This window comes from Lycium ferocissimum, chromosome 7 (genome assembly GCF_029784015.1).
Source record: "Lycium ferocissimum isolate CSIRO_LF1 chromosome 7, AGI_CSIRO_Lferr_CH_V1, whole genome shotgun sequence".
NCBI classification, from domain to species: Eukaryota; Viridiplantae; Streptophyta; class Magnoliopsida; order Solanales; family Solanaceae; genus Lycium; species Lycium ferocissimum.
Window position 1 is genome coordinate 44,026,168 of NC_081348.1, and position 22,434 is coordinate 44,048,601.

Consider the following 22,434-nt stretch of genomic DNA (forward strand, 5'->3'; position numbering starts at 1 on the left):
CCAACAACTGACAGATGCACTTTGACATTTTATCTTATCCCAAAGTGTAAAATAATACTATCTCTCTAGGAAATTGATGATTGATTTATCATGTCCAAAAAGGATTATTTAATTTATAATTTCTGATATTTTTATTACTTTAACTATCCAATATTTTAACTTAATTCAATTTAGCTAAAAAAGATTCACGAACCACAACTTACTAGCAACATCAACATAATATAGAATACAAATTATATTCTAGAGGTCCTTTCGGTAAAAAGAGGTCGTGTACCACATTTCAAAAAAAAAAAAAAAAACGAGAACATACGAGGTCGTGCTAAGAAATTGACTTAAAAAATTACTCAAGTCATGTTAACATATCTAATTACTTTCTATATTTTACAAACCTTCCTTGCTTTTCTTTTCTCTTTCAGTGATGGATTTGCTCCCCAACTCAATGAATTTTAAGCAACGGATCAAGATTCAGTTCTTCTTTCTTAGTTCAAAGAGGAGCAGAAGGGGAAAGCACCAAACATTTCACGTACAAATTGATGATAGTCTTATAATATCTATATAAAAGTTAGTCTTAATTTTAAATTAATAGTATCTTATTTAGAAAAAAAAATCTTAAATTTAGTCATTGAACAACTATATGTTGTGAGAAAATTTTAAATCGCATTATTCTAAAATTGCTATGGCTTTACTCAAATGAGAAGCATATTTCTATAAAGGATCTTGGTCATTTTAACTAGTATTAAAATATAAAAAGTGGAAATATTAACTGTCTCATACTTGGAATTTTGATTATAGTCCTTTTAGTTTTTATTCCATTAGTCACATCACATGCCTAAAAGTAGTTAAAAATCTAGCATGAAATATATGCAGTAACAGTTGGTTACCCACCAAAATCACCAATTTCTCATTTCACTTTCTTTATCTCACTGTTAAAATCTATTTTTAGCAATTTCACACACACACACACACACACACAACTTTTTACAGAGATAGATTAGATGATATCAATGAACAATTGAGAAAAGAACAGCAAAGATAAGGATTTTATCATATCAATACCAAGAAAATTTTGTGCTGACCAAATTAAATATGGCTACTGAGACCAAATCTAATGTAGTGAAAGTGAAACCTAATAGTAATAACCAAGTTGGTTCATCTTCAAAACTCAAATTTGATTCATCTGTTATCAAGAAAAGGGTTATTCAGATCTCATCAAAGCAATCTGGTGATTCAAAGGGTAAATCTGCCATTAATATCTCTAAAACTGAGGTACTTATCTGCAAAAGATTCTTGCTTTTTGATAATTTTGATCCATTTGAGATCCATCTAGTTCTAATATTGGTAAATAATTTATCTGTTGGTAAAAGATTGAGGTAAAAGATCATCTTTTTATGCTCAAATTGTGATATTCTTGAAAAATTGAGGTAAAATGATCATCTTTCTATGCTCGATTTTGATATTCTTGAAAATTTGAGGTCAAAGATCATCTTTTTATGCTCAAATTTTGATATTCTTGAAAAATTGAGGTGCCCATCTGCAAAAGATCCTTGCTTTTTGATAAATTTTGTTCTATTTGAGATCCATTTGTTCTAATATTGGTAAGTAATTTAACTGTTAGTAAAAAATTGAGGTAAAAGATCATAGTTTTATGCTCAAATTTTGATATTCTTGAAAAATTCAGGTACCCATCTGCAAAAGATCATTGCTTTTTGATAAGTTCTGTTCTATTTGAGATCCATTTAGTTCTAATATTGGTAAATAATCTGTCTGTTGGTAAAAGATTGAGGTAAGTGATCATCTTTTTATGCTCAAATTCAGATATTCTTGAAAATTTGAGTTCAAAGATCATCCTTTTATACTCAAATTTTGATATTCTTGAAAAATTGAGGTACCCATCTGCAAAGGATCCTTGCTTTTTGATAAATTTTGTTCCATTTGAGATCCATTTAGTTCTAATATTGGTAATAATTTGTGTATATGTAAAACATTGAGGTAACATCTGCAGAAAGATTATGGTTTTATGCTTCATATTTTGATATTCTCGAATATTTGAGGTAAAAGATCATCCTTTTATGCTCAAATTTTGATATTCTTGAAAATTGAGGTTCCCATCTGCAAAAGATCATTGGTTTATTACTATAAATCAATTACCTACCAATCTTAAACTAGTGTTGATGGTAATATGAATGTTCTGTATAAATTCTTCCTATTCGAGATCCAGTTCGATCTAATATTGGTAGATAATTTGTCTATTGGTAAAAGATTGAGGTAACATCTGCCAAAAGATCATCTTTTTATGGTTCAAAATTTCACATACTTGAAAATTTGAGGTAACATCTGCAAAAAAGATCATTGCTTTTTCTTATGCTTCAAATATTGATATGCTAGAATTCTTTGCTTTCATTACAAGTAGTTAGAAGATTTCCCTTTTGGCCCTCTTTGTTGTCTCTAATACTGAGGTACTCATTTGAAAAGATCATTACTTTTCTTGTTCGTCAGATTTTTCATATTCTGAAATGGTTAAAAAGATTCATCTTTTCCTTTCTTTGTTGTATGGGTTTTTTATTATTTTGATAGGGGTGTGTGAGATTCCTTGTTAATTTGTTCTTCATGTTGAATTGATATTATATCTCGTGTGAATAGGGTTAAATTAAGATGCATGTCTGACTTAGTAGCAGTATTATGTTAATGAGCCATGAATTTAAGTGGTTTCTTAACACCAATTATGCTTTAACTGATAATCGAGAACATAACAGTGAGATCCATATCTCAGTCTGTTTCTTTGAGTTTTCTCATTCAACCCCACCTATTCTTACAATTACTTAGTTGTATAGAAATTGATGGCAGAAGCTTATTCTACTTTGATGGTTATGGCCTTGATTAGTTCTTTGAAACCTTATTGTCCAAGTAAAGGTGAAAGGAAAAACAACCTCAAGTTCATCCAAGACCGTCACAAAAACGCAAACCAAAACTAGAGTGAAGAAAGTTTATTCCTTGGCTGGCCAGAAGTTTGATGTTCCTGAAGAGGTAATACACACCTTATTTTCTTTTCATGATCTGTTAATGATTAACTTGAATGGAAATCCGGAATGACTGGTCCACTCTTTTAATATTGTGTATTCTCTTTAACAGCGAGAACCATTGAGGTTATTCTATGAATCGTTGTCAAAACAGATACCTTCAAGTGAAATGGCTGAGTTCTGGTGAGTTCTCTTGACGTTTGTCTCTGGATATTTTACTTGTAAAAGGAGCAAAAACTTGTCTAGGGACCTCATATATGTCTATAAGTTATGTAGAAAATGAAATTGTACATAAATAATTGGGCATACTAGGTTTGTCAATATTCCTAGTTTAACTTGCTATTTCTGAAGGGATTTGTTAAAAAAGAGACTTACTATTCCTTGGGTGGGGGATGGGGTGGAGGGAATTCTCAGCTAGGAAAACAGAACTGATAAATTGCATCTGGCTTTATGTACATTATTTTGTGGTGTTACCTCTGCAAGAACTATCCTGAGTTTTTGCCCAACACCGTTGAAGATCTTTGCAGTCCTGAATGTGAACTAGGAGTGTGGTTGCTTGTGTCTTCTTTTCTCAATATTGTTAATTCTCTGACGGTTAATTTGTTATCTTGTGCCCTTATGAAAAAAGAAATACGGTGATCTTTAAAGGAAACGAATAACCTTATGGTCCATTGTTAAAATTTCTGTTTTGTTTCTTTGTATTTTTGACGTAAAGAAGAGATTCCAGTTTGCAGGGACAATTTTCTTGATTATACAGGGTTTAAACTCTTTTTCATTGTGATACATTTGTACCATCAATGCCATCTTGACGCTCTATTTGAGTAAATTGTACCATCGACACCATCTTGACGCTCTGTTGATAACAACAGCAACAACATACCCAGTGTGATCCCACAAGTGGGGTCTGGGGAGAGTGGGGTGTACCCATACCTTGCCCCTACCTTTTTGGGGTAGAGAGGTTGTTTCAGATAGACCCTCGGCTCAAGAAAAGCGTGATGCTCTATTGATGAATTTTTGATTTATTAAAAAAATTAGAAACAAAACACTTGTGGTTAACACCAATCTTCACGGGTTTCAAACCATTTGTGGTGGCTTAATAAAGGCAGGTCCTCGTTACCAGTTTCAAAAAAAAAAAAAAAATAAAGGCAGGTCCTAGGAAAGAAGAAAGCATGGACAGTGTATTCAGATTTTGAGCGACCCTTTTTTAGGATTTTCTTTTTCTCCTGTTCTGGATTTGTCAGTAGACAGAGATCAAGGCTATGCACAAGGGCTTTTAGTTGTTAGGATTTAATTTCATAGGTCCAACATATATCTGGTTTCATGCAATCCTCAAAGAAGAAAAATGGAAGTCTTGGCTACACAAAGTTAAAAATCATGCTTGGCCAAAATATTCTTGGCATGCCTCATGAACATTTTCTTGCTTAAGTTTTCAAATACGACATTTGCCTCGTTTTCCGAGGCTTACATTTCAAATTTTAATCCATTCTAATATCCAAGTGCTCACTTTATAATATTGTGTGTTTGACTCCTTTGATCACACGATACTCTGTTGGAATAGTAAGGTAGTTATAACAGATCTTTATGAGGAATTGCTCAAAGAACATATGTCAAATGCTTCTTGCGCTGTCGGGGAGAAAATGATATTTTCTCAAGAATGAGGAAAATTATGCATTTCTTATTTTCTTACAAGAAGCATAGGTTGTTTAGCTGCTTACTCTAAGCACTATGTTTAGTGTTCTTTTCATCTTTTGTTCCTTCCGGTTTACAAATTTAGTTGAAAATGATGAAATAAGACTTGAGGCATGCAAATGCAGGTTGATGGAGCATGGCCTATTGTCACCCGAGAGATCAAAGAAGGCATTCGAGAAAAAGCAGAGAAAGCAAAAGCAAATTCGCATGGGGACTCCTATTAAATCTCCTCCTCCACGACCATTCATAAGCAAAGCCGAGAGTTCAAAAAAGCAACAGCAAGTATCAAAGAACGGTGATGTAAAGGCGAAGAAACGATTAAAAAGTGATAGCGATGATGATGATGATGATGATGATGATGATTTCATACTGAGCCCAAAGAGAAGAAAAGGGTAGGAAAAATGCTCCTATCACTGCAATTATGTATTTAGACTGGGGAGTCATTCTTCATTTTCTTTATATGAAAAAATCAAATAAAAGCTTACAGTTGACCAACTTGTACAATGGAACTACAGTTATTATAGAAACACAATCTACTGTATAATGTAATACTATTTGCTTAGTTTTCTTTTTCAAGGATTAGAAGATAAATACAAAAAATCAGAGGTTTTTATTAGTTTCTCATACTTTGTTTAGAGGAAAAATTGAAATATGATTTGTTTAAATAGCGGTGGCTTAAGCTAATAGTGTCGGCCATATTTAGGTTGCTGAAGCTGTAGATTTTTGTGGTAAGTGAGGTTATAAGTACTTTCTGTTAGTTTATTATGAATTGACAAATGTGGAAGAGAAGAAAAAATTGAAATCTGATTTGGTTAATTAATGATGGCTTAAGCTGCTGGTGTCTCTAGGATCGTTTTAGCTTGCTGAAGCGGTAGATTTTAGTGATAATTGAGGTTGGAAGTACCTTTCGTTATTTGAGTATGAATTGGCGAATATGGAAGAAAACAAAACATTGAAATTTGATTAGGTTAATTAGTGATAGCTTCAGCTAACAGTGTCTCCAGGACCGTGTTTAGGTTCTTTGAAGCGGCAAATTTTTGTGATAATTGAGGATAAGTACTTTCCGTAATTTTGAGCATGGATTGGCGAATTTTGAAGAGAAGAAAAAATTGAACTTTGATTTGGTTAATTAATGATGGCCTAAACAAATAGTGTCTCCGGGGCCGTGTTTAAGTTGCTAAAGCGGCACATTTTAGTGATAAATTGAGGTTATAAGTACCTTTTGCTAGTTGAGTATGAATTGGCGAATGTGGAAGAGAGGAAAAAATTGTATGATTTGGCTAATTAGTGATGGCTTAAGCTAATAGAATCTCCAGGGACGTGTTTAGGTTGCTGAAGCGGCCTATTATAGTGATAATTGAGTTTATAAATACCTTTCATTAGTTGAGTATGAATTCATGAATATGGAACATAAGTAAAAATTGAAATCTAATTTGGTTATTTAGTGATGGCGTAAGCTAATAGTGTCTCCGGGGTTGTGTTTAGGTTGTTGAAGCGGCAAATTTTAGTTATAATTGAGGTTATAAGCACCTTTCGTTAGTTAAGTATGAATTGGTGAATATGGAACAAAAGAAAACATTGAAATCTGATTTGGTTAATTGGTGATGGTTTAAGCTGCAATTGTCTCCGAGGCGTGTTTAGGGTCTTTGAAACGGCAAAGTTTAGTACTTTTCGTTATTTGAGTATGAATTGGCGAATTTGGAAGAGAATAAAAGATTGAAATCTGATTTGGTTAATTAGTGATGGCTTAAACTAATAGTGTCTTTGGGCAGTATTTAGGTTGCTGAAGCTGCAGATTTTGGTGATAATTGATGTTATAAGTACCTTTTGCTAGTTGACTATAAATGAATTGGCGAATGTGGAAGAGAAGAAAAAATTGAAATATGATTTGGTTAACTAGTGACGGTGTAGGGTAATAGTGTCTCCGGGGTTGTGTGTAGGTTGGTGAATCGACATATTTTAATGATAATTGAGGTTATAGGTACCTTTCATTTGTCGAATATGTAATTGTTGAATGTGGAAGAGAAGTAGAAAATTGAAATCTGATTTGGTTAATTAGTGATGGCTTAAGCTAATAGTGTCTCCGATGTCGTGTTCAGGTTTGTTGAAGCGACAAATTTTAGTGAAAATTGAGGTTATAAGTACCTTTCGTTAGTCGAATTGGCAAATGTGGAAGAGAAGTAAAAAATTGAAATATGATTTGGTTAATTAGTGATTGCTTAAGCTAATAGTGTCTCCGGGGTTGTGTTTAGGTTGTGAAGTGTCAGATTTTAGTGACAATTGAGGTTATAATTACCTTTCGTTGGTTTAGTATGAATTGGCGAATGTGGAAGAGAAGTCAAAATTGAGATCTTATTTAATTAATTAGTGATGGCCTAAGCTAATAGCGCCTCCGGGGTCGTGTTTAGGTTGCTGAAGCGACAAATTTAGTTATAATAAGTACCATCCGTTATTTGAGTATGAATTGGCGAATATGGAACAAAAGAAAACATTGAAATATGATTTGATTAATTAATGATGGCTTAAGCTAATAGTGTCTCCAAGGCCGTGTTTAGGTTGCTGGAGCGGTAGATTTTAGTGATAATTGAGGCTATAAGTACCTTTAGTTAGTTGAGTATGAATTGGCGAATGTCTAAAAAAATAAGAAATTGAAATCTGATTTGGTTAATTAGTGATGGCTTAAGCTAATAGTGTCTCTGTGGCTGTGTTTAGGTTGTTGAAGCGGCGAATTTTACTGATAATTGAGGTTATGAGTACCTTTCGTTAGTCGAATATGAACTGGCAAATGTGGAATAAAAGTAAAAATTGAAATCTGATTTGGTCAATTAATGTTGGCTTAAGCTAATAGTTTCTCCGGGTTGTGTTTAGGTTGTTGAAACGGCAGATTTTAGTGATAATCGAGGTTATAAGTACCTTTCGTTAGATGAGTATGAATTGGCATATATGGAAGATAGAAAAACATTGAAATCTGATTTGGTCAATTAGTGATGGCTTAAGCTACAACTGTCTTTGGGGTCGTGCTAGGTTGCTGAAGTGGCATATTTTAGAGATATTTGAGGTTACAAATACCTTTGTTTAGTTGAGTACCAATTGGGAATATGAAAGAGAAGAAAAAATTGAAATATGATTTGGTTAATTCGTGATGTCTTAAGCTAATAATGTCTCCGGGGTCGCGTTTAGGTTTTTTAATCAAAAGATTTTAATGATATTGAGGTTAGAAGTACCTTGCGTTAGTCGAATATGAATTGAGGAATGTGGAAGAGAAATAAAAAGTTGAAATCCGATTTGGTTAATTAGAGATGGTATAAGCTTATAGTGTCTCCGGGGTCATGTTTAGGTTCTTTGAAGCGGCAGCTTTTAGTGAAAATTGAGGTTATAAGTACCTTTCGTTAGTTGAGCATGTATTGACGAATGTGGAAGAGAAGTATAAATTTGAAATCTGATTCGGTTAATTAGTGATGGTTTATGCTAATAGTGTTTTCGGGGTTGTGTTTAGGTTGTTGAATCAAAAGATTTTAGTGATAATTGGGGTTATAAATACCTTTCGTTAGTTGAGTGTGAATTGGCGAATATGTAACAAAAGAAAACATTGAAATCTTAAATGCTTAATTAGTGCTGCCGTAAGATAATTGTGTCTCCGGAGTCGTGTTTAAGCTGTTGAAGCGGAAGGTTCTAGCGATAATTAAGGTTATAAATACCTTTCGTTAGTTGAGTATGAAATGGCGAATGTGGACGAGAAGTAAAAAATTGAATATGATTTGGTTACTTAGTGATAAAGCTAATAGTGTCTTGGGGGTCGTGTTTTGATTGTTGTAGCTGCAAACTATAGATGTTATGGATACCTTTCAGTAGTTGAATATGAATTGGCAAATGTGGAAGAGAGTTATAAAATTGAGATCCGATTTGGTTAATTATATTAGTGATGGCTTAAGCTAATCGTGTCTCTTTTTAGTGTTAAAATGAAGTCTTCTGGTGGTTGCATTCCATAGTAACTCTAGCTTTACTTTGTAAAATTCTGAATTCCTTGAGTTCATTGGTTTGCCACCTTGTTTTATATTGTTTGGGTTTTGTTCAAAGCTTGGTTTTAATCTGACAACAATCATCATATTTTCTTGTTTGTTTGTGCTCTTATTTTAAAATCGTCATGGAACTAATTGAAGATGTTCAAACGGACTTTCTTTTTGGGAAAACGGAAGTAAAATGTCTCCATGCAAAAGTTCTTCTGTGTTTTGTTATGTCTTCTATCTTTTCCTCTATTTTCTCTGTCTTGTCAATCGCCATTTCCTCAGAATTACGTTCATAATATCATGCTTTTTTTAGTTTGTACAAAGGCTTGCCACATCAGTCTCTCTGTCTAGCTAAAATCATTCTGTTAATCATGCCAATTGTTTTATTCGTTTTTCATGATTTATCTTTTTTCCTGAAATGTTGTTTTTCTTTTCTTAGTTGGATAGTATGGAGCAATTAAATGTTAAAGTGAATGAAATGTTGGATCAACTCAGACAAAGGAGACTTGGCCAACTCAGAAATATGGACCTCATTGCTCATTGAAATGATTGGGAAATTGGAACAAGTCAAGTCCCATTTGCTTGCTGAGGGTAAAAGATAGTCTCAGTTTAAGCTATTTTATTTGTCAAAACTGGTCTTAGTATTGGCTATTGAGAAAAAATGTTAATTTCCAATGTTGATTTTATTAATACTTTTCACTTGTTTTATAGCGATGCAAACCACTACTGGGACATCTTCACTACCTGCTCGACCCCCGATGGATGCTTTTCCATCTAAGATGTTGCAACCACCACCCCATGCTTTTCCATCTATATGGTTTGCTAGTCATCAAGTGGCAGGTCACCAAGTGGCGGGTCATCGTGTGGGTGTTGGTGGTCGGTCACCAAATGGTTGCTCCGCGGGGGGCTCGTGGCCAAGCACACGGGGGTTCGCTCCCCCAGTGGAGTTCTTATGGCAATATACTGATGAGAGTCTTTTTGTTCCTTTGACTCCTCAACCTGTTTATTGGCACAGCAGAACAATTGTTGTCAAGGTGAATCATAAAGTGCTTGAAATTGAACATACACATGTTCAGAACTCACAGAATGGAAGTTCCCGTGAGAGCTTGACAAACTGACCCCATTTTATTGAAGCTGGAATCCCAGTGACATTAACATGCTGGAAGTTATCTCAAAATATTAGTAAGACTTGTCCAGGATTGATATCACTCACTAGGCTAGGAATGGCATTAGCGTTGTTCTGGCCAATATTGGGGAGCCCTTTCCCCCCAAAATCCAGGATTCGCCTATCTTATCAATGGAAACAGTTTGGGCCGAAGTACATGCTTTTTATTGAGATTGACGAGGAAGGTATCTATTGTTTAAAAAAAAAATCTTGTAGTTTATGAATGAACATGTTTTTTATTTCCAGAACCCTCTAAAATCTTAAAAGACCCTCCCAAAAATCCAAAATGGCTTCTTGATCGGCGACAACCCTAAGCTCATCTGCTCCGGCAACCTTAAGCTCATCTGCTCCTTCTCCGCTAGCTCCGGTAAGCACATCTGCTCCTTCTCAACTAGCTCCGGCAGCATTTGATGGTTGTAAGGTCTGTTCCCTTACCGGATACTTGTTATTTTCCGGTGGAAATGAATGCCTCTTTGCAAAGGTGGAAAAGCTCAAAACCAGGGACCCTGAATATGTCCAGAACTCCAAACAGCTGGTACAACACACTTACAAAGGCAACCTCTCTATGCTGCGTTTTCAAGCTCAGCTTTTCTCATATATGAGTGGGGGAACCCAGGCGAACTCGACAACCATTCACGAGGTGGCGGAACATGTTTCTACATGTGCCAAAGTCGCAAATACTATTGCCACCTTTGCCACGAATTGTTTGGCATTGGTTGTTGCATGTGCTCAAGGATGTGGCTGATGATGTTCGTGTGAGTGGTTGTTCTGGGTGGGTGTCTGTTGATGTTGGGGGTCGGTGGTTGTAAGTTTTTAATATATTTTTGAATGAGATTTTGATCTTTGTTTCTTAACTCTACTTTACATGGTGAATCAACTTTTTGTGGCAGTATTCTTAGTTGTAAGTGTTTAATATATTTTTGAATGGAATTTTTATCGTTGTTCCTTAAAAAAAAAAACATGTTTTTTATGATTTCGCTCTAATTTATTTGATCTCCATCTTGCACAGGGTCTGGAATACCCAGTCCTTCTGGACGTGGAGGCCAAAGAGCTGTTCGGGGAAGGAGATACTGAGATAGTGCTTCACTTTTGTGCTGCTTTCTTCTGCTAAATATAACAAGCTCTCAAAGTGAAAGATAGCCTTCTGAGAGTTGATGTATAGAGCTGTTCGGGGAAGGAGATACTGAGATAGTGCTTCACTTTTGTGCTGCTTTCTTCTGCTAAATATAACAAACTCTCAAAGTGAAAGATAGCCTTCTGAGAGTTGACGTATTTTGGTTTATTTTTAAATAGAATCAATAATATTGTAGTGTAGACCTTAGATTCCTATCTCCTTGAGGCAGCGCCTCTGCTCGTCGCTATTGCATCCGGTAATTAATATTTTTTTTTACTACAATGAGAAGTTCTATGAGCGTAATCATAATATCTGTGTGAATTGATTTTTAATACCATTATGATTTTTTTAGCAATTATTACAATTATGATTTTTTAACAATATAAGGAATTTCTATAGAATAGATGAAACATTAGTCTCATTTATCTAGATTGTTATCGTATGATTTTTAACATTTCTATTGTATTTATCCCATTAGATTAGTTTCTATAAAAGTGTAATTATATATGTTTTGTAGTAGAATAATTTATGGATTATTTAAATAGGTGGACATTGACCCAAGCCCCTTCCATCGGATTGAATGAAAACAAACAGATGAAACTATATGCACACCACATTCAATTCAATTTCTTGACAACCCTTCTCTATTGCTAGTTAACTTGCTCCTCATCTTTTTGATAGAAATTCCTTATATTACTAAAAGAAATCATTTTTCCACTTTCTTTGATTGAATTAAATTATTCATTTTTCTTTTCCTCAGTTTGCGATTATTGTTTGTATTACTTGGGAAAAGACTTTGACAGAAGCATAATTTCATTAGTTTTATTTCGTTTCATTACATCCATTTTACTTATATCAAAATAAAAATATACAATCAAACGAAGGATAAAATAAATATAAAATTTTATACTTGGAACAAATACATTGATGAAAGAAGTGTCACGTGACACCACTTTGCTAAAGAAATTCACTATAAGTAAAGGTAAATAGTATATGATGGAATCAAAATAATTAGTATATACATATAGAAGATGACGCCGCTTGATAGAAAAATCTTTTAGTCTAGTTGATCACGCTAGTTACTTAATGTGCATTCTAGGTTGATTAATGATTAATATAACGTTGTCAACTCCTAAGTAGTACACGGTAAAATTTACTTGCAATCGATGTTTGTATCAAGCCAATATATGCATGACATGTATTTATACAGATCCCTTTACTAGTTAACCATGATAAATTAGCATGCATCCTCACCTTATTAAATCACTTAACTATAATAATCTACACGGTTTGGTGTAAACATTGAGTAGGAATAAGTAACACTCGTTGAAGGGTATTCCGCAACTTTAGAAATAAGCAGGTGTAAATTTTGAAGAGGATGATTTTAATTTTAGCAGAGACAAGAAACATTGGGATTTCAACTTTTCATCTGTATAACTTTGGTGGGCAGAATTACTCGACATCTCGGTTAAATAATCAAAGTGCGAGCAAGCCAAAAAGAAAATCTAATGATGAGATAAATCTATGGCTTTGTTGCCCTAGATGATTTCTTGGCACTGTGAGTGACCTAGCTAGAAAGCGAAACTGCCAAATAAAAATCAAGACTTTAGTCTTTGATCTGACAGTAATGTTAAAGAAAATGGAGAATTGATTCCCACGTGAAATAAGTCCTTGTTCCTTAACCTGGAGTCTATTAACCTTTCAAATATTTTAGTGCCAGATAAGCTACCAACATTTAGCAGAATAGAAAAAATAAAAAGAAACAAACAACCATTGAGTAGGCTCAAAACTGTTGAAATAACATAAAGCAGCAATAAAATCACATGGATGTGAAAGCTACCCAGCTGAATTTAGTCTTGAATTAGGATGATTTTTCTTAGGCTGCTTTATTTTTATGTAAGCAAAATTTTTGGGGGATTTGATAGATCTAATTGGCAACTTGTAATGAGATAGCTGACTAGATTTAGTGACAGTCTCTGCCTGGCTCTTTTATGAGCTTGTAATTATCCTTTTCAAGAGTTGCTTTTGCTATATATACAAGTTATCAAAAAAAAAAAAACTAATAGTGGTCGTGTGTATGTTGTTGAAGTGGCAAATTTTAGTGGTAATTGAGGTTATACGTACCTTTCGTTAGTTGAGTATGAAATTGGCGAATGTGGAAGAGAAGCAAAAAGTTGAAAGCCCATGGCTTAGACAAGTAATGTTGCTCTGATAATGATACTTCTTGTCGAAAACCAAAAAAAGAAAGAAAAGAGACTTAGGGTCAATCAGTCTTTATGGGTTTCAAAACATTGTTGGTACTTAACTAGACAGGGTAAATGAGTGATCATGAAAGCCCATGGCTTAGATTAGTGACTTCCATTTTACTTTGGAGGGGCTCCCACCTAAGGTCGGCCCAAGTAGCGGAGCCTACGTCGTAATTTGTTGGCAGTGGGGTCCTTAGTTCTTGTGGACCCTAATAAAATGAAAGAAAGCAAAAAACATTATAGGTGGGTTTACCAAGGTCAGAGCCTTGGAAAGGATGAAAGCAGGGGATATAGTATATTGTTCAGATTTGGTGCGATTATTTGCAAGATTTTTTTTCCGTTAGTCATTGAAGACTTGTTGGAAGTCAGATATCAAAGCTATACCCGAGGGTTTATAGTTGTTAGAATTAAAAATTTCATTATGGAAATCTTGGCTAGCTTGGCCAAATCAATTTGGTCCTAAATATTAGTACAAGGATGGTTAATTCGTGATGGCTTAAGCTAATAATGTTTCCGGGGTCACAATTAGATTTTTAAATCGAAAGATTTTAATGATATTGAGGTTAGAAGTACCTTGCGTTAGTCGAATATGAATTGAGGAATGTGGAAGAGAAGTAAAAAGTTGAAATCCGATTTGGTTAATTAGAGATGGTATAAGCTTATAGTGTCTCCGGGGTCGTGTTTAGGTTCTTTGAAGCGGCAGCTTTTAGTGAAAATTGAGGTTATAAGTACCTTTCGTTAGTTGAGCATGTATTGACGAATGTGGAAGAGAAGTATAAATTTGAAATCTGATTCGGTTAATTAGTGATGGTTTATGCTAATAGTGTTTTCGGGGTTGTGTTTAGGTTGTTGAAGCAAAAGATTTTAGTGATAATTGAGGTTATAAATACCTTTCGTTAGTTGAGTGTGAATTGGCGAATATGTAACAAAAAAAAAACATTGAAATCTTAAATGCTTAATTAGTGTTGCCGTAAGATAATAGTGTCTCCGGAGTCGTGTTTAAGTTGTTGAAGCGGCAGGTTCTAGTGACAATTAAGGTTATAAATACCTTTCGTTAGTTGAGTATGAAATGGCGAATGTGGACGAGAAGTTAAAAATTGAATCTGATTTGGTTACTTAGTGATAAAGCTAATAGTGTCTTGGGGGTCGTGTTTTGATTGTTGTAGCTGCAAACTATAGATGTTATGGATACCTTTCAGTAGTTGAATATGAATTGGCAAATGTGGAAGAGAGTTATAAAATTGAGATCCGATTTGGTTAATTATATTAGTGATGGCTTAAGCTAATCGTGTCTCTTTTTAGTGTTAAAATGAAGTCTTCTGGTGCTTGCATTCAATAGTAACTCTAGCTTTACTTTGTAAAATTCTGAATTCCTTGAGTTCATTGGTTTGCCACCTTGTTTTATATTGTTTGGGTTTTGTTCAAAGCTTGGTTTTAATCTGACAACAATCATAATATTTTCTTGTTTGTTTGTGCTCTTATTTTAAAATCTGTCATGGAACTAATTGAAGATGTTCAAACGGACTTTCTTTTTGGGAAAACGGAAGTAAAATGTCTCCATGCAAAAGTTCTTCTGTGTTTTGTTATGTCTTCTTTCTTTTCCTCTATTTTCTCTGTCTTGTCAATTACCATTTCTTCATAATTACGTTCATAATATCATGCTTTTTTTAGTTTGTACAAAGGCTTGCCACACCAGTCTCTCTGTCTAGCAAAAATCATTCTGTTAATTATGTCAATTGTTTTATTCATTTTTCATGATTTATCTTTTTTCCTGAAATGTTGTTTTTTCTTTTCTTAGTTGGATAGTATGGAGCAATTAAATGTTAAAGTGAATGAAATGTTGGATCAACTCAGAAATATGGACCTCATTGCTCATTGAAATGATTGGGAAATTGGAACAAGTCAAGTCGCATTTGCTTGCTGAGGGTAAAAGATAGTCTCAGTTTAAGCTATTTTATTTGTCAAAACTGGTCTTAGTATTGGCTATTGAGAAAAAATGTTTATTTCCAATGTTGATTTTATTAATACTTTTCACTTGTTTTATAGCGATGCAAACCTTCTATCGGGACATCTCACTACTCGCTCGACCCCCGATGGATGCTTTTCCATCTAAGATGTTGCAACCACCACCCCATGCTTTTCCATCTATATGGTTTGCTAGTCATCAAGTGGCAGGTCACCAAGTGGCGGGTCATCAGGTGGGTGTTGGTGGCTGGTCACCAAATGGTTGCTCCACCAGGGGCTGCTGCTTACCGGGGGGTGTTGCTCCCCCAGTGGATTTCTTATGGCAATATACTGATGAGAGTCTTTTTGTTCCTTTGACTCCTCAACCTGTTTATTAGCACGGCAGAACACTTGTTGCCAAGGTGAATTGTAAAGTGCTTGAAATTGAACATACACATGTTCAGAACTCACAAAATGGAAGTTCCAGTGAGAGCTTGACAAACTGACCCCATTTTATTGAATTTGGAATGCCAGTGACATTGACATGTTGGAAGTTATCTCAAAGTGTCAGTAAGACTTGTCCAAGGTTGATATCACTCATTAGGCTAGGAATGGCACTAGAGCTGTTCTAGCCAACATTAGGGAGCCGCTTCCCTCCAAATCAAGGATTCGCCTATCTTATCAATGGAAACAGTTTGAGCCAAAGTACATGCTTTTTACTGAGATCGACGAGGAAGGTATCTATTTTTTTTTTTTTTTAATTTCTTGTAGTTTATGAATGAACATGTTTTTTATGATTTCGCTCTAATTTATTTGATCTCCATCTTGCACAACGTCTGGAATACCCGGTCCTTCTGGACGTGGAGGCCAAAGAGCCGTTCGGGGGAGGAGATACTGAGATAGTGCTTCACTTTTGTCTTTGCTTTCTTCAGCTGAACATAACAAGCTCTCAAAGTGAAAGATAGCCTTCTGAGAGTTGACGTATTTTGGTTTATTTTTAAATAGAATCAATAATATTGCAGTGTAGACCTTAGATTCCTATCTCCCCGAGGCAAAGGCTCTCCGCTTCGCTACCGCATCTGGTAATTAATTAATTTTTTTTTTTTACTACAATGAGAAGTTCTATGAGCGTAATCATAATATCTGTGTGAATTGATTTTTAATACCATTATGATTTTTTTAGCAATTATTACAATTATGATTTTTTAACAATATAAGGAATTTCAGAGAATAGATGAAACATTAGTCTCATTTATCTAGATTGTTATCGTATGATTTTTAACATTTCTATTGTATTTATCCCATTAGATTAGTTTCTATAAAAGTGTAATTATATATGTTTTGTTGTAGAATAACTTACGGATTATTTAAATAGGTGGACATTGACCCAAGCCCCTTCCATCGGATTGAATGAAAACAAACAGATGAAATTATATGCACACCACATTCAATTCAATTTCTTGACAACCCTTCTCTATTGCTAGTTAACTTGCTCCTCATCTTTTTGATAGAAATTCCTTATATTACTAAAAGAAATCATTTTTCCACTTTCTTTGATTGAATTAAATTATTCATTTTTCTTTTCCTCAGTTTGCGATTATTGTTTGTATTACTTGGGAAAGGACTTTGACGGAAAGCATAATTTCATTAGTTTTATTTCGTTTCATTACATCCATTTTACTTATATCAAAATAAAAATATACAATCAAACGAAGGATAAAATAAATATAAAATTTTATACTTGGAAAAAATACATTGATTAAAGAAGTGTCACGTGACACCACTTTGCTAAAGAAATTCACTATAAGTAAAGGTAAATAGTATATGATGGAATCAAAATAATTAGTATATACATATAGGAGATGACGCTGCTTGATAGAAAAATCTTTTAGTCCAGTTGATCACGCTAGTTACTTAATGTGCATTCTAGGTTGATTAATGATTAATATAACGTTGTCAGCTCCTAAATAGTACACGGTAAAATTTACTTGCAATTGATGTTTGTATCAAGCCAATGGATGCATGACATGTATTTATACAAATCCCTTTACTAGTTAATCATGGTAAATTAGCATGCATCCTCACCTTATTAAATCACATAATTATAATAATATACACAGTTTGGTGTAAACATTGAGTAGGAATAAGTACCACTCATTGAAGGGTATTCCGCAACTTTAGAAATAAGTAGATGTAAATTTTGAAGAGCATGATTTTAATTTTAGCAATGACAAGAAACATTAGGATTTCAACTTTTCATTTGTATAACTTCAGTGGGAAAAATTTCCCGACATCTCTGTGAAATAATCAAAGTGCGAGCAAGCCAAAAAGAAAATCTAATGATGAGCTAAATCTATGGCTCTGCCGCCCCAGATGATTTCCTGGCACTACGAATGACCTAGCTAGAAAGCGAACCTGCCAAATAAAAATCAAGAGTTTAGTGTTTGATCTGACAGTAATGTTAAAGAAAATATAGAAATGATTCCCACGTGAAATAAGTCGTTGTTCCTTAACCTGGAGTCTATTAAGCTTTCAAATATTTTAGTGCCAAATAAGCTACCAACATTTAGCAGAACAGAAAAGATAAAAAGAAACAAACAACCTTTGAGTAGGCACAAAACTGTTGAAATAACATAAAGCAGCAATAAAATCACATGGATGTGAAAGATACCCAGCTGAATTTAGTCTTGAATTATGATGAGTTTTCTTAGGCTGCTTTACTTTTGTGTAAGCAGAATTTTTGGAGGATTTGATAGATCTAATAGGCAACTTGTAATGAGACAGCTGACTAGATTTAGTGACAGTCTCCGCCTGGCTCTTTTATGAGCTTGTAATTATCCTTTTTAGGTGTTGCTTTTGCTATATATAAAAGTTATCAAAAAAAAAAAGAGTGGTCTTAAATTTGTGGTGCATTACTCTTTGAAGTTACTCGCAATAGCTTAGAAAAGCTAATGGTTGTTGTGTGTAGGTTGTTGAAGCGGCAAATTTTGGTGATAATTGAGGTTATACGTACCTTTCGTTAGTTGAGTATGAAATTGGCGAATGTGGAAGAGAAGTAAAAATTTGAAAGCCCATGGCTTAGAGAAGTAATGTTGCTCTAATAATCAGTGGCGAATTTAGGTTGGAAAAATGGGTCACGTGAACACATTGTCCTCAGACTAAACTCGGTATATTATGTAAATAATTTTTAAAATAAATTTAATATTAACTGAAGGAACCCATAGTAAATTGAGATTGAGTCGAGCACTAGTTAAACGCCAAGTCTAAATCCTCAACGTTGAGGGATCGAAACCCACTGGCTGCTTTTTTGCATTTTTTTTAAAATTCTAAAGCAGCCTTTAATTATGCATATCTTTGATGTCGTTGTGATTATAAAACAATTTACTTACTTTTGCTTGCCAAGTTAATGTCACTATAAAATTCTATATCTTATCTTAAAAGCAATGGTGAATCCATCCTCTTGAAATCCTGGATTCGCCTTGGCTGAAAATGATACTTCTTGTCAAAATCAAAAACAAAAAAAAAAGACTTGGGGTCAATCAGTCTTTATGGGTTTCAAAACATTATTGGTACTTATGTAGACGGCAATTCACAGAATTGCCCTTCTTTTGGGGTGGTCTTTAAATTTTGCCCCTCAACTTGCTGGTCTTTAAGTTTTGTCCTTCGCCTAAAACCCATGGGTTTGGGTTCGAACCGCCGCTCAGTCAATAATTTTAAAAAAATTCGCAAGGCAGAGTTTGAATTTCGCTCTGCCCCTCCGGCAGACTTTGCCTTGAGGCATATATTTTTTTTTTTAAAAACTTTTCAAGGCAAACTTTTAGTTATGCCTCAAGGAAAAGTTCCGCCTTATGGGCATTCTTTTAGTTATGCCTTAACTAAGAGTGTTCCCCATAAGACATAACTAAAAGTATGCCCCATAAGGCGGAATTTTCCTTAAGGCATAACTAAAAGTTTACCTTATAAGGCAAAGTCTATGTCTTAAGGAAAAGTTCTACCTTATGGGGTATACTTTTGGTTATGCCTAAGGATGTCAGTGGGGCCGGGTCAGTCTCGATCCCATCCAGGCTCTGGCCCGATCCGGTACTAGACCGTCCCGGTCCCGGTCAAGTTAGGGGGATCCGGCAGAGGGGGTAGGGGGGAGGGTAGTGGGACGGAAGGGCGGAAAAATCCCGGTCAGGCCCGATACCGGACCGGCTGACCGGTCCTGACCTGCCGGAATTTTTTTTTTCTTTAAGTTGATCAGACCATTTGGAATGTGAATGTTGGGGTCCCCTTCCCCAAAAAATGTGAACTTTGGAGTCACCTTCCCCAAAAAAAAAAAAAAAAAATCACCCCCCAAAGTTTAATAAATTGCATTTTAATCCAAATTCTAAACTATAAACACCTCTTCATTTTTATTCATTTTCACACAAATCATTCGTCAATTATCTCTCTCTCTAATATTTGGTGAAATATTATTATTATTATTTTGGTGAATTGGGCAATATTTGAATTTTGGAGCAACTTTCAAGCTTAAAGTAACAAAATTTCAAATTTCAACGTTTACGGTTACGTCTGCTTTTACGCAGACGTTTGGTACGCTTGTTCCATCCTTTAATTTATTTAATTCTTGCATTTTATTTGCGTCTTTTTTTCAATTAATTTTCATATTTTATTTTATTATACTTTGATAATATGTCTAAAAAAATTAAGATCCCTGTCATAGGTAAAACTGTCGATATCCCTAACCCTTTTAGCCGTAGTAGTAAGGGTAAATCAAAATGTGGTTCTTCTAGTAAATCTAAAATACAAATTAGAAACAATACGGATGATTTCACTCATGTTGATGAAACTAATTTTTTTCTCCCCTCAGTTTCCTCCTATTCCAGAAGATTTAGAAATACAAAATGAAGCCTTAGATAGTTTGATGAATTTGAAAATTTAGAAGAAGAAGAAAGAGAGGAATCATAATTAAATGAGACACCTACTAGTCCCATTATCGAAGCTCCAACTCGGACTACATCTCAATCTGGAGTTGGTATTTCCCCTAAACCTCCTACTAGGGGTATGACTAAGGCGCAACATCCTAGAACTAGTCCTGTATGAAAATTCATGACTTTAGATGAAGCTAAATAATACGCTACTTCTCACAAATGTAAAGAAGTTAAAAAACACAGAAGCGGTGGAGGGGCGGGTGGGACGTGTTACACCTCGGATTTTTTTGCACGTTAAAGTCGCATCATGAGTTAGTCAACGCAAATTCAAAAGAAATTATGTTGAGGATAAAAGGGATTTATTTTATTAATATAAATGGTTACAAGAGTCCATAAATTATATTAGTAAGTGGCGGAAGATTTGGAGGATGAATGAATCAAAGAAGCATGAGTTTCGCCAAAAGTCGGCAAGTTGGGAATACGATAACTTGTACTTTTGAGTGAGATTAGGAGTGCTCCACATGCTATGCAAGTAATGATATTAAGTATTTGTATTGTATAATGGTCTCTTGTTAAGTTAGGAAGTCAAACGAGTTGTAATACGAAAGTCGACAAAGAGCGTCGCAAGTTAAGTTTGTAAATTTCAGTGAAATTTAGGTCAGATGTCTCAGAGATTTTCTCTCAATATATTTGGAGTTATGGGGTGATCCACCTACCAAATAGAATTTCTATGAGTCTAGTTTCCAGATTATTTTACCGTTCATCGATAAGACATCGGAGTAGAGAGATATTCGCATTTCCGTCCAGGGACATAAATTGTTACGGGAACAGTGCTCTAGGTCGGTGGCTGCTCACTTTAAGTTATATAAAACACCCCTCTTCACCATTTTTTCTCCATTTTCCTCACCATACATGACCTAGAAAACCCTCAAACCCTCTCCAATTAATCCTCCATCAATCTCAATCCAAACCAAGAGCAAATATATCAATTTTAACATGAAGAACAACATGACAACTTCGAAATTGTGATTTCTTCACTATTTCACCTTTCGGAGGAAAACCTTGCTTTGAAATAACTTGGAGTTTGAAGTGATTTTCATGACCTATGTTGACACCCAATTTTGTCCCTGCTTTATTTAATTTACTCGGTTTCTAAATTTAATCGACGAGATAAATACTTTATTTTTCACTATTGTTATTGCTACTACTATTAATATCGCTACCTGTCATTTTCAACACTAGAGCATTACTTTATCACAAATTTTAAACGGTTAGTCATCGTTTCATTTTCGGGTTCGGATTCCGTCAAATTAATCACAAGACAACATTTGCATAAATCCTTATTTTCTACATATTAATTGTTAATTGTCTTCACATATCATATATTGTACTATTTATCAAATTAGAAGCCCAAGAATAATTAAATAGCGGAGGAAGAATCCACATTTTCCAGCCAAATTAATGGCCCAAAATACAAATACACATTATTCTCCTACCCAAATAATCAACCCACATTTTAATACCCAACCCACATTTTCAACCCACACTTTCAGCCCAACAATAGTCCAGCCCATACCCGTCATCGACCCGACCCGGTCCGGCCCAACTCCCCTTTTAACAAAAATGAAACCCTAGGGTTTCATTTTCATCTTCAGCCGTCCCTCATCTCTCTCTCTCTACTCTCTCTCCTCCGCTCCTCCTCTTTCCTCTCTCACACGCTCATCTCCACTCACCCGCTCCCCCCACGCTCCTCGCCACTTTCCCCTGTTCCCCACATCTCTGCCACCTCCACCTCGCCTGTCCCCCACGCCTCTCTCTCATACGCTCCTCTTTTTTTAAAACCGAATCAAAACCCTATAAAGCGGGCTATTTCGAGTCGTTTTGTGAGGATTTTTGATGATCAAGAGACCCGAATCAACAAAAAGATCAAAAAAAACCATAAAATCCCCCCAAAAAACACAAATCTTAATCATCAAAGATAGCCTTATTCGAAAAGGAATGTCAACAATTACTCTATTCGTTGGTCAGAAATTTTTGTTACTTTAACGGTTCTTCGAGTTCGAGCATAAATCCGAGACGTCGACACCCACTTCACCGCACCCAACAAAGGTAACTTTCCCTCATTTTTATTTATTCTATTTGGTTCGTCGTCTGCTTTGTTTACATTTCGCTGGTTTGCAAAGGGGGGGGGATGTTTTTTTTTTCGTTGTCGTTATCGCAAAATAGCACGCCCGTTTCTCGCGATGTGATTTATCGATTAGTTGTGTGCATGGTAAAAATGCTAATTCATATGCTATCGGTCAAAGAGCATATTTGGATCAATGTATTTGTTCGAGTCA

The 22,434-nt window shown here is 34.9% G+C and overlaps 1 protein-coding gene, 1 long non-coding RNA gene and 1 other non-coding gene across 3 annotated transcripts in view; all 3 read left to right on the forward strand.

Moving 5' to 3' along the window:
- The first annotated feature begins 860 nt into the window (after positions 1–860).
- Positions 861–22,434, forward strand: part of LOC132065266 (uncharacterized) — a 23,602-nt gene continuing 2,028 nt past the window's right edge. The window contains exons 1-3 of the mRNA XM_059458572.1: positions 861–1,266; positions 2,911–3,024; positions 3,130–3,200. Coding sequence (XP_059314555.1) covers positions 1,087–1,266; positions 2,911–3,024; positions 3,130–3,200 — 365 coding nt within the window. The 5' untranslated portion in view covers positions 861–1,086. The remainder of the gene's footprint in view (positions 1,267–2,910; positions 3,025–3,129; positions 3,201–22,434) is intronic.
- LOC132065267 (uncharacterized) lies at positions 1,273–1,967 on the forward strand. The gene is made up of 2 exons (XR_009416706.1): positions 1,273–1,421; positions 1,473–1,967. It is a non-coding gene; the product is annotated as an uncharacterized LOC132065267 (long non-coding RNA).
- Positions 13,290–13,450, forward strand: LOC132065826 (U1 spliceosomal RNA). The gene has a single exon (XR_009416803.1). It is a non-coding gene; the product is annotated as a U1 spliceosomal RNA (small nuclear RNA).